Raw genomic sequence first — 15,073 nt, 5'->3', positions numbered from 1 at the left:
GCTGAGGCAACTGTCCCCATCTCTAACAGCAGAATTAGCATTTAATGTTAGCAAGGATGGCATTAAAAAAGGGCCATCCATAAAGTACCTCCATAATTAGTCAAGCCAGAGCAAATATATCACAAGCTCCAAAACCTCCTAAATCATTTTTTTGACAGCAAGGGTTTCCTCCCTGCACACCTCATGACTCATGACAATCAAACTAGTGCTGTCTCTTTCTGATGGGAGATGCTGTACTTTGACAATAACTGTAGCAAGAGGATTTTAGGATTATTGGAGACCTCTTGACGTGTCCTGTGGTCTGCTCTTGGGATAGAACTTGCTTGGATGGCCTGACCTGTTGTTTCAATTGTTCTGAACAGTGGAACAGCTGATTTCTATTTGCACTGAGCTCTTTTAAAATACTTTCCCAGACTTATATGCATCTAGAACCTGAAAGAATTCTGAAGGCCTCGGAGATATCTTTGGATCTCACCATGGTGAAACCACTGGCTTCAACCATCAATAGTAAACTAAACTTATGCTGGCCATGCAATCAAATGAGTTGTAGCTCACTCCTGTCATCTCAATCGTTTGGTGTAAGGTTGTCGGGAAAGCTGTCTTAGCTCAGTCATTTTGCTCATCTTGACATTAAAAAAAAAAACAACAATGTTTGATTTAATCAAGTCTTTAGTATCAGCTCATGAAAATTGTGACATGAAAACAGTGAATGACCAGTGGGTGAGTTCTCTCCAGCATCCAACAGGAAGCAGTCTTTTGGCAGCTGTGGCCAAAAGCTGCTTCTGTTTCTGCTCCATTGTTCAACAGTTTCTCTTCTAATAAAGAGCATGATGGGAAATAATCTCAAAAGTATAGTGACCCTGTCTTTAAAAAATTATCTGTCAGTAATGACAAACTGTCTTTAGATGTGAGACAATGTCCAACTTTAGTCTTTTAAAAGTATGCATATTTAAGACAGGTTTAAATAAGACAGGCTTCTCCAAAATCCTCTCTAACCATGTTTTAATCATCTTTACCTGATGTGCTGCATCGGATTCTCATTTTAAGCATTTTAGGTAGTAATAAAATTACTCCTATCAATGATTTTTAATAGATATTTCTTCACACAGAGTTATATTTCTTCCTTCTTATAAGGTTTTAATGGAGTGTCCTCTTGGTGTGTTTAAATGACTGTATCTGCTAAGTCACACATGTGAAGGTGTTTAAGCAGCTCTGAGAAGTTTGAGACTTTACTATTTCAGACAGGTTCCACACAGTTGAAAGTACTCTTGCTTCTTTTCATTGTAAGTCTTGTTTTATTAGTAACAACAAGGACAATCGAGAGGCCTCCTACAGACACCTGGCGCGCAAAAAGAAAAAACACAGAACTCAAAGCAAAAAATCCCATTTAGCAGCAACAAAAGTTAGAATCCGATGTAGTCAAGTGTTATCCATGGTTACCATAGTTACAGCCCCCACCGTCCATGCAGTAAGGGCCTTGCCAAGGGCACCGACAGGCAGACCTATCAGTAAGAACACTCACAGTTACTCACCAGTGAAGAATCTTACGTATTTCTGAATTTATTTGTAGCGTAGAAACATGGAAATGCATCTCACTGCTTTTCAATTATCTGCAACTTCATCAACCCCCCTGCTGCGTCGGAGGGTAGGGGGCGTACGGGACCTTTTTGTGTTGCCACTTTTAGTGGAGTGACCTGACTGTACTCATTAAAACCGATGTAACGGATCATTCCCCACTAATTGTTTTCGCTGACAAATTAGGTCTCAGACTCAAGGCTTCCACACAGCCTGGAGCAGAGTTCTTCCTAATGACAGCTTTTACACTCTGCAGACACACACACACACACTATATATATATATATATATATACAGAACTTTATAGAATCAGTAAGAGATCAACAAAACATTAAAACCTTATAAAATAAAAAATAAAAAACAGTAAGCAAGCCAAAGATGACAGTGGCAAGGAAAATACTAATCATAATATAGTATAACTAATATAGTAGTCATAGTAGTGATGGTAAGAATAATGAGAGTAATGATGGTTAATAGTGGTAGTAATAATAATAGTGGCAGATAGTTAAAAGTCCATGTAAATTTAAACAAAGTCATTAGGCAGGTAGCAGAGGCATCTGTCAAGGGGTGGATATATTACCCAGCAAGTGAACAGTCAGTTCTTGAAGATGATGTGTTAAAAAGCATAAACATTGGAGACACTTTGACAAGGACTCGAATTGTGATGGCTAGATGACTGGGTCAGAACATCTTGTGGGGGTTTTCTGGTATGCAGTGGTCAGTACCTTCCAAAAGTGTTCCAAGAAATGACAACCAGTGAACTGGCGACAGGGTCATGAGCACCTAAGGCTCATTGATGCGATCCATGGGGGCCCCACCTCACAACTTAGGATCATTTCCGAGCATTTCTATTGGTCCAATCTTCAGGAAATGTTGATACAAAGGAGAAACAACTGTACAAAAAAATGAAAATTGCAAAACTACAAAGACACTGCTAATTTCCTAAAGTACAAAATTACATAAAAATACATAAAATACAGTCTACAGTCGAATCAAGGGAATTCAGGGCATCAGTTTTTTGGAATGGATTATTTGAGTAGATATATTTTCATGCAGTGCTACAGAGGCTTCAGTATCATTGGTATTCAGCAGAGAAAGCTCTGTGTTTTTCTATCCTCTGCTCTAACTCACCCCCCAGCACGCTATGCATTTATTTTCTCCCTCTCTCTCTCCCTTTCTCTCTCTCTCTCTTCCACCTGTTCCATGGTTCAGTGGAGGGCTGTGTGAACGCTATCAGGGGAGAGTGTGTGTGGTGCGGTGCAGCCTGCCTGGCTCCAGTCCATCACGGGTGCACTCAGGCACTCAGGCTGCGCGCCCGTCCCGCCAGAGCCGAGCAGGGAGCCCAGCTGCGGCCCCAACTGCCGCGTTACAGCATGACGGATGGCTTCATATCAGGTGTTTAAACTGAGTGGCCGCTCCATCTGCTGAAGGATTCTGGAAGTCTGCAGCTCAGGCTTTGATGAATGGCGAGAAGCGACATTGCCAATCAGCTCAACTTTTGGCAGCATCATTTCTCCATCCTCTCTCGCTCTCTTTCTCTCTCTCTCTGCCGCTCTCCCTCCCTGTTCTCCTTTTCAGTTCTTGTCTTGCTCTCTCCACTCCTCTTTCTTTCTGTCTTACTTTCTTTCTCAATGATCTGCTTTTCTGTTTCTCTCTCACACTTAATTTTATCTGCCTTTCTCTCTCTCTCTCTCTCTCTCTCTCTCTCTCTCTCTCTCTCTCTCTCTCTCTCTCTCTCTCTCTCTCTGTCTCTCTCATAAATCTCAGATTTTTTTCTCTCTCTTGCTCTCAAACTCTCAGTTTTGTCATTCTCTCGCACTCTCAATTGTATCTGCCTTTAGCTATTAATTGTATCTGCCTTTCACTCTCTCAGTTTCCTCTGTCTCAATTTGATTTGCCTTCCTCTTGATTTTTTTGTCATTTTGTCATTTTAAATTGTATCTGATTTTTTTTCTCTTTCTGTTTTACCTGCACTCTCTCTCTCTCTCTCTCTCTCTCTCTCTCTCTCTTAATTTTATCTGCCGTTTTTTTTTCTCAATTGTGTCTACCTTTCTCTTCCTCTACATTTTATTTGCCTTTCTGTCTGTCTCAATTTTGTTCGCCTGTCTCCCTCCCTCTTTCTCAATTTGTTTGCCTTTCTGTTTTTCAAAATTTTACCTGCCTCAATCACTGTCTCTCGATTGTATCTACTTTTCTTTCTCTCACTTTTATCTTGTCTTTCTCTTAATGTTATCTGCCTTTCACTCTAAATTCTATCTGCCTCAATTTTTGTCTATCTCAATTTAATCTGCCTATCTTTCTCAGTTGTATCTGCTTTTCTCTCTTAATTTTATCTGCTTTTCTCTCTCAATTTTATCAGCGTTTCTTTCTTAATTTTATCTGCTTTTCTCTCTCAATTGTTTCTCGGTTGTTGTTTTTTTCTAAATTTTGTCTGCCTTTCTGTTTTTCAAAATTTTATCTGCCTCAATTTTTGTCTCTTTCAATTTTATCTGCTTTTCTCTCTACCAATGCTATATGTCTCTCTCAATTGTATCTCTCTCTCTCTCTCTCTTTCTCTCTTTCTCTCTCAATTGTATCTACTATTCTCTCTCCCCAAATTTTGTCTGCCCTTCTCTCTCTCAATTTCATATGCCTTCCTCTCGCTCTCAATTGTATCTGCAACAATGTTAACATCTAATGATAGCTCTGACTTTGCCTCTCTCTCCCTCACACTTGCTTTCTCTCCTTAGCCAGCTACTGCAGTGAATCTCTCACCCCCCCCACCCAAAAAAAAAAATCACTTTCTCTTGCTTTTCTCTCTTCACTAACCCCCTCGCTTCACTACCACCAAACGCAGACAGTTCTGTTCAGCGGTGGGACGTCCCAGAGCACCAGCAGGCGCTCAGAAAGTCAGATGTATTCTGCACATGACTCTTGTCTGCTGGACTCCCTTATCCCCGACTGCTACTGTGTATAACCAACCGCCATCACTGAGTGTGAGCGAGATCGGGCACTTTGTTACTGTCTCGTATGCTGTGGGCTGCATGTGGAGGCTTACTCAACACTCATGACATTAAATTGCATGTATTTATTGCTGCCATCTCTGGCCCACAGTGGGCTCTCTTCAGTTTCAGGTTTGCTTAATATTACATTATAACTGGAGTGTGTGATTTCTGATGCTACTATTACTTTTATATCTCTTTAAAAGAATAAAGGGGTTGTTTGATAGACTTAAAATAGCATATTCATCATAAGAAATACACATTAATATACAATATATCATAATACATAATACACAATAATCACAGTAATATACATTATACATAATACACAATAATCACAATAATGTACATCATACATAATACACAATAATCACATTAATATACATTATACATAATACACAATAATCGCAATAATATACAATACATCATACAAATTACAAAACAATCACAATAATATACATCATACATAATACACAATAATCACAGTGATATACAATACATCATACACAATAATCACAATAATATACATCATACATATTACACAATAATCACAATAATATACAATACATCATGCATATTACACAATAACCACAATAATATACATCATACATATTACAACACTACACAATAAATTCCTCATACACTGACTCTACTCTGAATATTACCAAGGTGTATTACTCAGTAACTACAGGGTCTTCTGTACAAACTGATGGGGCTATTCTCTGGTAATAGAAGTTTGTAATAACACTTTCAGCCCTGTTGGCGAGCCATAGGCTTTTTAAGGAGTTAGTATATGGAAGTGTGCAACTATTATATATAAGTTGGTCACACAAACTAAAGTGTTAAACAATTTCAAGTTCACATACTTTTAATCTTGTTGTGCCACTGTGTTACAGCAGTCTGCCAATGACTGAACTCCATAACTCTCTTAAAGAACTCAACACAGGGTCACAATTATACATAGAGGGTCAAACATACACACACTCACTTAGATTATTAATTCAGTGGAGCTGAAAGTTCCAACATGTCTTCAAACTTGCCAAGGCCAGAGCCTCTTAACTTCCTGTTAACTTCCTGTGCGGATCATGATTGACTACAGCTGGTAGCTTCTCTGCGCCCACATAAAAAGGGCTTACTTGACAGCATTCATTGAATTGACCAACATCATGGAGCTCAGTTCAGATCTGAGAAGGATGATCATGGGTTGTCACTTGGAGCCATTTTTAAACAACTGCAGATTCCAGGATAATCAGTTTAACCTATGTATGTATATTTAATTTTGCCAATATGAAGAAGATTAATGCCAAGCTGAGAGGAATTGGTTTGGATGGTCAGAAGCTGCTGTCCAAGAAAGAAGCCACTGCTTCTAAATCAACACCTTATGGCTTAACTCATGAGCAGAGTCAAGACGTCAAGCATGAGGGTGGTAGCATCACTGTCATGCTCAGGCTGTTTTGTTGCCAGTAGAACTGGTGCATTTCACAAAGCGGGTGGAATAATGAAAGACTACCTCGGGATTCTTTAGCATAACCTCAAACCATTAGCTAGATGGTTGAAACTTGAACACAATTGGGGGTTGCAACAGGGCAATGACCCCAAACACACATCAAAGGTGGCTGTGGAATAATCAGCAGTCGAATCGAAAAGCAGGCTAACATTCAGATTTGGAACGGCCTCCCCAAAGTCATGACCTTAACTGAAGAGTATTAAAAAGGAGGTTCTCCTACTTGGTGGAGAAACTGCATCTACTGTCCAGGGAAGGCCTTCTGCTAGATATTGAAGCATTGGATGGATCATGGCTGTTTAGAGAAAACAGCTCCACTGCTCCATAGCTCAATGCTGGGGGAGGACTTTATACCCCTCTAGTCCATGCCTGGCATTAGGCATGGCGCCAATAGGTTCATGTTCCAGGGAGTCCTATTCTATTAGCAGTTCTTCTCTACAAGAACTAGCCAAGCAATATGTGTGTGCATTTGGACTTTTGTGTCAGCAATGGGTGCAATTAAAATAACTGAATACGATCATTGAATGGTGTGTCTACAAACATTTGGACAAATATATTGTATTTCTGCCAGGAAATAACCAACCAGGTTACTGCAAGAAGCTTGTTGATGGCTACCGAAAGCATCTTGTTAAGATGCTTGCTAACGTATGAAGGGGAATTTAACCAAATACAGCTGTATGGTTTTACTGCCTTTATACATAAATTAAATTTTAATGTATGTACAGGTTGGGCAGGTATTGCCCTCACATTCGCATCCATGATGAGTGTATGTAAACCTCTCACACTGCTACTGTGTATTGTTCTGACATTAGCCCTTTGTGGTCAAAATTACAGCTGTCGCATTTGTCACAGCTTCTTTTCATTAATCATATTCATTTGGGTGCAGATATGCTGATGTATTTAGGTCAGACATTCAGTTCAGTTTAACAGACCTTTAACTAACCCCTCAGCCTGTTCCGGTTAACCCCTCGTATGGGGTGAGTTGTATCATTTGGACTCCTGCTGTTTTTGGCTGAATTGTTCATGAACAGAAGACGCTGGAATGTTCATTTTGGGTTCGTTTGTAACTGAGAGAGCAGGTTACTTGTATAAACAACTGATTCACCTTGCCTCAATACGTTAAAAATGCTTTAGCACTCAGAAACAAATGGGATAGGTTGTGCCCTGCTCGCCCCTACAAGGTAATTATTGTATTTTTATTTAATATATTTACATATTCACTCACATGTAGAGGGTAATCTTGTATGCAAATGAGATTGCGAGAGAGGCGTTTTTTTAGAGATGATCTTTTTTTTCTATTTTATGTTAGTGAATTCTAATGATGTTGATAAATGTGCTGAGGATGAATGCATATGCAAATATTTCTTTATCAGCCTTTCTAACCTCCTTAAGGAGTGTTTGTGAGAGACGCCTCTGTGTGTGTGTGTAGCACTGTATCTGGCTTCTTAATTCGCCGGCTCTGCAAACACTGTTCCTCCACTGCTACAAATGGAAAAGTCATTTGACTGAGTGCACTTCCAGTTGTTACAACAAGGCAGGTCTTGGCAATTTAATTTGCCGTCTCTCATCTGCGGCCTTATATTTCAGTGAGCATGACTCAAAAAGGCTACTCTTACGTTTGGGAGCGCATGCAGTTTGTGTGTGTGTGTGTGTTTGTAAGTGTGTGTGTGTGACTGACAAGCAAGGCAACGTTACACTTCATGTGTCTTGTCTGTCAACTTTTATCGCCAAGGGAAACAAGGGTGTTGGGAAGCAGATGTGTGTGTATGTGTGTGATGCTTTTCACATGTGCACAGTTCAAACAGAGCTGTAGAAAGGCCCGAATCCAGCAGACACTGAGACCCCCCCCCCCAAATCCCACAGCTCACCCTCGACTTCAGCCCTGCCAGACTTATATATCTGCCACATTAGGCCGATCAAGCTCGCTACAGTTCCAGTGGGGAAACACTACCCGGTTTTGTTTTCGTCCTGCTTTTCATTTGCACAAAGCGAGCTCTGTCGGGCCACGTCTGAGGGTCCGCCTGTTTTTATCTGTTACCTCTCTCAAGGAGGAGGTGAGCACAGCCGCCTGTGCTCCAGGCCGTAAATCACATGATTTGTTGATTCGCGTCAGCAACATCAAATATGGAACAAAGTGTGAAAAATGATCCTGTAATATAGAGGCTGCAGACAGGGGCTGGTTTGTGAATTAGGCAGAGGCTCTAGAGAAGGGCCCAGTAATTGCATTATCACGGAGGTAGACGCAGTTGTCAATTTCCTGCCACTTAGCGCTTTCTCCCTCAGCCCGTGGAAGCTGAAGCAGCCATACGGTGTGCATAGGATTATCCAAAATTAATCGGCCTGCATCTCTGCACAAGCGCCCCATTCTGAGAATATTTTCACAGCTAACGCCATTACGCATTCCAGGTTAGGGGCCGGCACAGTGGCACCTGAGGTAGGGCATGCATGTGTCAGATATCTTCAGGGACCTGGAACGGTGGGTTTGGAACTTGCTCTGGTCTTTGTCTGTGTCTGAGTGTCATGAGTGTCAAGATTAATATCATCCTTTATGACAATTTCTGGAAGAAGACCCAAATGGGCCATATTGTTTTAGCCCACCTTAATCTCACATGGGTCCCATCGAGGCCCAATGTGCAGTGTACAACCCAGATAGGGCCCATGTATAACCCCCCCCCCTGTCCCATCACTGACCTTGGTGCGCATACATATGTGTGGCCAACATGCAACCCAAGAACATAACTTTCTGGTTCCCAGTTGGGCTACCCATACAGACCCAATTTGGATATGTTATCTGAGTAACCACATGGACAAAGATATGAGATATGTTAGATATGAGGGATGTAGCATCCATCTCTGAAGCTGTATTGCTGCCAGTTAGGCTGGTAAACTGCACAAAGTGGATGAGATAATGAAGAAGCAGGACTGTTTCAGAATTCTTCAGCATAATCTCTAACTCTCTTGACAAATTAGCAAATCCATTGGGGGTTAGGTGCCTTGCTCAAGGTCACCTCAGCTATAAATGTTGAGGGAGAGGATAGTGCTGTTTTTCCCACCATCCAGTCCAGGTGAGCAAACTTTCCAAAAAAGTCCCAAACCTGCTTCTGTAACCTATAGGCAATCAATGCATGGCCTAAGTAATCCATGTACTCCGATTTCCTCCCACTTCCTTAAAACACTCATGGTAGATGAATTAGCTAGGCTATATTTCCCCTAAGTGTGAATGTGGAAGTGAATAGTTGTCTGTGCCCAATGAGTCCTGGTAGGCTCCTGACCCACTGTGGCCCTGACCAGCAAGAAGTGGATAAGAACTTCATTCATTTGGGGGATACACATTGTGTATTTCGTTGGTAGTTTTATGGAGTGGAGATGTTAACACTCCATCAGTCCATTAAATATTGGTGAGCTATGTGTGAAAGTACATTGTGCATTGAAATGCACTCTGAAGCTTGAACACACACAGAAACACCGCCATAAAACCGATGCTTTTGACTTTTACATCAAGATACATTTAGTTCTGTAAGATCGTGAAGGAGGCAAAAACAAAGCTTTACCTTGAGTTCGCCCCCTCACATTCTCCGCTGTTCTAGGCCGGAAAGATCTGTAAAGCTGGCATTGATCTATGCACAAAAACACAGATTAATGCAGACAGATGCACATTTCATATACAGAAGTGTTTTGAAGAAATTAAACAGTTTATTTCATTTGTATTCAGACTGCGTCTGGGGTTTTGTACATGTGCAGACATAGCAATTCAGCACAGAGCTGTGTGTTAAAAGTCTGCAAAAGGCCAAAATGTATATGTGTGTGTTTTTGTGTATGTTCGTGATACTGGTGTCAACCTGTGATGACGATGTATTGCCTGGATCAGCGCAGGTTTAAGCTGTGTTGTGTTATGCTGCCTCAAATGGCCACTTATTCTAAGCTGGACTGAGATTTGTTTTGTCAACACACCCATTTGGCTGCCGTTACTCTGTTCTTATTATTATAGAGTTCCAAGATAGTGGCCCTGATTATGTGTGTGTGTGTGTGTGTGTGAGAGAGAGAGAGAGAGAGAGAGAGAGAGAGAGAGAGAGAGAGAGAGAGAGTGTGTGTGTGTGTGTGTGTGTGTGTGTGTGTGTGCATTTGTTTTTGTGCATCTTGGGGACATTATACACACACATATGGGACATATGATTATTACACATATGTATATACACTGTATGGACAAAAGTATTGGGACACCTGCTTATTCATTGCTTTTTAATGGTATTACAAATGGTTTATCATGCTTTTGTTGGGGAAGAAAAGGTTTTCTACAAGCTGTGAGAATTGCATTCTGCATTCTGCAACAAGAGCGTTAGTGAGGTCAGGACCGCATCCCCACCCCACCGCATCTCCAATTCCTCAATTCATTCCAAAAGCATTAGATGAAGCACCATTATTCCATGGAACACAGTTCCACTGCTCTTCAGCTCAATGCTGGGGGACTTTTTACCCCTCTAGCCCACGCCTGGTATTAGGTATGGTGCCAGTAGGTAAATGCTGGTCTGTTATAGAGCGTCCTATTGACAGTGCTTCTCTACAGGACTAGACGAGTTGTGTCAGCGATGGGCACAGCTGAACGGATTCAAGTATTCAGAAAGTAGCTAAATGCATTCATTGGAAGAGTGTCCACAAACATTTGGACATATCATATATATATAAATATATATATGGGGCAAAATACCAAAATATCAACTTAACAGGAGGAAAGGAAAAAACCTTTGTAAGAAATTTGTAAGAAATTCTTCAAAATGAATTGGAATGAAATCTTTTTATATTGATGCCCAAGTCATTTTAAAGAATTTCTATTGGTCCATTTATCATTTGGATGAACATTTTGAACCAATAAACGACAAAGTCATATTACGTCAAAATGTGAAAACTGACAAAAATAAAGATACAAGATTTTTGCATGACAGCACAGTATTGTTACTACACTTAGGTACTTACCCCTATATAAACAATACATATTATGTGACATATATTTGACCCCTTGTCCTCATAAAGGTATAAAAACAAATCTGTGTGTGAATGTGTGTGTGTTGGTCGCAGGTGGCCCTCCGGTAGATAGGGAAGTGCAGGAAGCCTGCACGGCCATGTGTGTCTGTGTGTGTGTGTGTTTGTCCCCCTGTAGAGGCGAGGTATCCTGTGTGTGCGTGGCCCATCGCCCTGGGCGGCCCACTTCCAGGAACTCCACCAGCAGCAAAAACAGCGCAGTGTGTGTTTCCTGCTCTCCGGTGGTGTTATCAGTGTCCGCGGCAGCCTCTCAAAACCCCGTCCTTTCCCCTGCAGGTTTCCTCAACCACCATCCCTGCGCCTCCGGTGTCAAGATGTTGCTGTTTGATTGTTGAGAGCAGCTTTTCTCGAACGCACACTGGGCACAAAAGGGAGCAGAGTGAGTCTTTGTGATAACGCAGTGCAGGGGTGTGTGCGTGTGTGTTTGCGCTGTTTTGACCTCACCTTCTCTCTTCCCCTCTCTCTCTCTCTCTCTCTCTCCGTCTGAGCAGAGGAGACTCGCAGAGACGGCTTTGTCTGAGAAGAACAAAGAATATGAGTGGCACATCAAAAAACTCTTACAAGAAAGCTTGTGCTGGTTTCGCAGGTATGGCCTCTCCACAGGTCTCCCAGGACACAATACGTCACATCACAAGCAGATTAAAGGAGATACAGGGGACCAGACTAAAGCCAAAAATGATTGTCATGTAGTGGCCTGCTTTGTTTATAGCACTTAAAAAGAGAAATGCTGCCACATAAGTATGTCCAAAAAATCCAGACACTCTTTCTAATGAGTGGATCTCAGCTACTTTAAGGTGCAAAGGAAAGTACTGCCAATATGATGAGATGCTCTGAAGAAGCCACACATGCGCCTAAGGTCGCCACGCCCAAGGTCAAGGAACAGCTAGAAGGGTTTAAAGCCTCCAGTATTGAGCTGAAGCAGTGGAACTATGTTCTCTGGAGTGATAAAGGCCAATCCAATGCCTTTAGGATAGGTTGGAGTGATGTCTGGATCCAGACCTAATAATCCAATATCAGACTTCACTAAGACTCTTGTGGCTGCAATCAAATCCTCACAACAATATTCCAACATCTAGTATAAACCGCCCCTCTGAGAAAAGTAGAGGCTGCTATTGCAGCAAAGGAAAGGTGAAAAACTCATTTTAATCCCCTTGATTTTAGAAGAGGCTCTGGAAGCTCCTAACAGGCTAAATGAAGGAAAATACACTGAGCAGAGGCATCCAGAGGCCTTATTCGGGCATGCAGTCTATTGCATAGGAAATAGGCTATAAAGACAAACACTGAGGCAAGCCAGAAAGCGCTGTGGAAATAAGAAAGTGGCGTGTCCTAAATTGGAATATACAACGTATGGGTTAAGTTAGGGTTAAGAGAGGGACGGGGAGCATGTCTGCGATGCATTAACTTCAATAGTGTCTGTGTGAAAGAGGCTGTTATCATCAGGCTGTAAACGAAGCTTCTGCTTTCCCCGGCTGGGCAGGACAAGATGAGATCCAGATGGAAGAGGAAAGTGTTTGCCTTGAGTTATTGCAGGGGGGGGTGGGGGGGTGAGAGAGAAGCAGACAGAGGACGGAGAGCAAATGAAAAAGAGAACAGATAGAAAGAGAGAGAAATAGGGAGAGAGAGAGAGAAATAGGGAGAGAGAGAGAGAGAGAGAGAGAGAGAGAGAGAGAGAGAGAGGAAAGGGGAGATGGACAAAGAGATATGGATGGAGAAAATACACACGTTCATCTTCTCCACACAAAAATTGTGCAGTTTATAATCGCTCTTCACCTCTCTCTCTCTCTTTCTCTCTCTCTCTCTTTCTCTCTCTCTCTCTCTCTCTCTCTCTCTCTCAGAGTCCACTCTTTCTGCCCCCACAGCTGCTGCCTGTTATCTCCGCCCCTCCCCGGGCGAAGCCCCGCCCCCTCAGCACCTGGAGCTTCCAGGAGCTCGCGGACTGAAGCAAGAGGCAAAAGCGCCCGCGCGCCACGGACGGAGCCACTCTCCACTCGCGCGCATCCACCGAGCCGTGCATCTGACCGCTCGTGCGTCCAGCACAGGGAAACCTGTCTCGTGCATTGTTTTTTTTTTTTGTAATTCGCGCCACCGCAGGGCAATAAAGAGGAGAAACGTGGACCAGACCAGCGCGAGCGCGAGCGCGAGAGACATCGACCTGCCACCCTCCTCTAGCTATAACCCCACAGCGGGGCAACAGCGTTGGCTTTGGTTTCGTCGCGCGCGGACTGGAACTCGATTCTCCAGTCTCGTCGCGAGCTCGCGTCTCGCTGGAGTTTAACGGACAGCTCCGACGTATCGGGACGGTGACCGTTACAACGGTCCAGACTGAGCGAACCGAGCCGCGTTTGATTGAACAGAGAAACGAGACGAGAAGTACCGTGACGGACCGGAACGTTTGGGCCGGAGCTCGAAGCTCGTCGCCTCGCTGGAGTTTAACGGACAACACTGACGCGGCTGAGGGAGCCGTTACTCGCCAGAGTCGGTTGAAGCCGACGGGACTGACACTCGTCTGCTTCGTCTAACGAGAAGAAAAGAAACGTTACCGGACCGTTTGAACCGGGGATTAATATTTTTGCCCTCGTTAACGGCGTAACGCATGGTGGGAATTTCTGCCTCTCTTCAGTGTAAGTAGAGTCAGTCTTAGCTTGTCTTTTTTTTTAACACATTTTTTAACGTTTTTAACATTTAGCTTTAGTTGTTGTGGTTAAAATATGAGAGAATGTGTGAAACGCTTTATTTAACTCACTGTTAAAGAGCTAGCTAACGTTAATGCCTGCTGACAGAAATAGCGAGCTAACGTTAATACGCTGATGTGAAAAATGATGTGTAGGATCAGATGTTTATATGAATCTTTTTACTTTTGTTGTTAAACCTTCATTAAATTAATTAGTTTGAAGTTGTTAGCTAGAACCTAGTTCTAGCTAGACTCCTTAGCTATCGCTACAGTTATTAAAAAATAATAAAAGGGTAGTATATAGCGCTAGCTATAGTGTTTCAAAAATCTTGACAAAATGATATAATAGATAGTTTGTGTCTGAAAGAAATAAAAGTATAAGCGAATTTCCAGTCAAACTAGATAACACTAACCTATGGTCACACTTTAGGTGGGCTTTAGGTGACATTGTAAACCTAGCGTTGGCTAAATGCTCCAGTCCTCCTCAGATTAAGCGTGTTGAGTGAAATGAGGCTCCTGACGAGTTTCCAACTAGTGCTGCGTTGAAGACGAGCGGTTAACCGTACAGACTACTGCCCACTGTCACAGTACCAGTACAGGTCAGCCTTCTCCTGTGAAACTTGGAAATATGAACTCATGAGAGGACTCATGAGAGGACTCAAGAAGGAGCTTCACAGATACTGCTGGTCCGTCGGCCGCCCCCACTACCGACTGTCTGAGGCACCGTTTGCATTTGCAGAAAGCTCTTTGCCCTCTCAACCGTCCAAATATGGTCTCCAGGCAGCCCTGGTCTTTATTCCCAGGTTATCCTCACATGACGGATGAGGGTGATGGAGATATAGATAGAGAAATTACAGCAAGCCGTGGGGTTTGGTCTGCTTGAAATGAAAAGGTCGATTTTGGTATTTTTTTCTTTTCTTCATGGGAACTTGGTCTCTGTGGTGATCATTGCCTCTTTTCAGGCAAACTAAAAGGATGTGTGGTGTTTGGTTAGAGCTGCTTAGGGGTTGTACTGTGTTCCCGTTCTCACGGTTGGGATTGGACTAAAATATAGGCTGTGAGAAATCCACTTACATTTGAGTTGTGACTGTTTCATTTGATTTCAGGTGATTCCTCCACCTGAAAAAGCCGTCACTGCTAATAATCAGTTAGTGATAAAACATACTGATGTTAGAAATGAAACGTGGTACTGGTGTATTACAGTATACAGGTTGCTGTGTGGAGACTAAGCTGTTTGCCCTCGGTCGTACTTGCTGTGTAGTACCTTATAGCTTTGGCACTATACGACAGGTCGCGATGCACTAT

General features: G+C 42.5%; 1 protein-coding gene across 3 annotated transcripts in view; it reads left to right on the top strand.

Moving 5' to 3' along the window:
* Window positions 1-12,930: 12,930 nt before the first annotated feature.
* The window catches only part of runx1t1 (RUNX1 partner transcriptional co-repressor 1), a 56,171-nt gene continuing 54,028 nt past the window's right edge, over window positions 12,931-15,073 (top strand). For 2 of the 3 annotated variants that reach the window (XM_072675963.1, XM_072675961.1), the window contains exon 1: window positions 12,932-13,718. In XM_072675963.1, coding sequence (XP_072532064.1) covers window positions 13,691-13,718 — 28 coding nt within the window. In that variant the 5' untranslated portion in view covers window positions 12,932-13,690. Of the gene's footprint in view, window positions 13,719-15,073 lie in introns of all 3 variants that reach the window. The other variant, XM_072675962.1, reaches the window with a different exon arrangement.

The sequence above is a fragment of the Salminus brasiliensis genome, chromosome 3 (assembly GCF_030463535.1).
Source record: "Salminus brasiliensis chromosome 3, fSalBra1.hap2, whole genome shotgun sequence".
In the NCBI taxonomy this organism is placed as follows: domain Eukaryota; kingdom Metazoa; phylum Chordata; class Actinopteri; order Characiformes; family Bryconidae; genus Salminus; species Salminus brasiliensis.
Note: the sequence above shows the minus strand (reverse complement) of the source record. Positions and strands in the feature narration are given on the sequence as shown.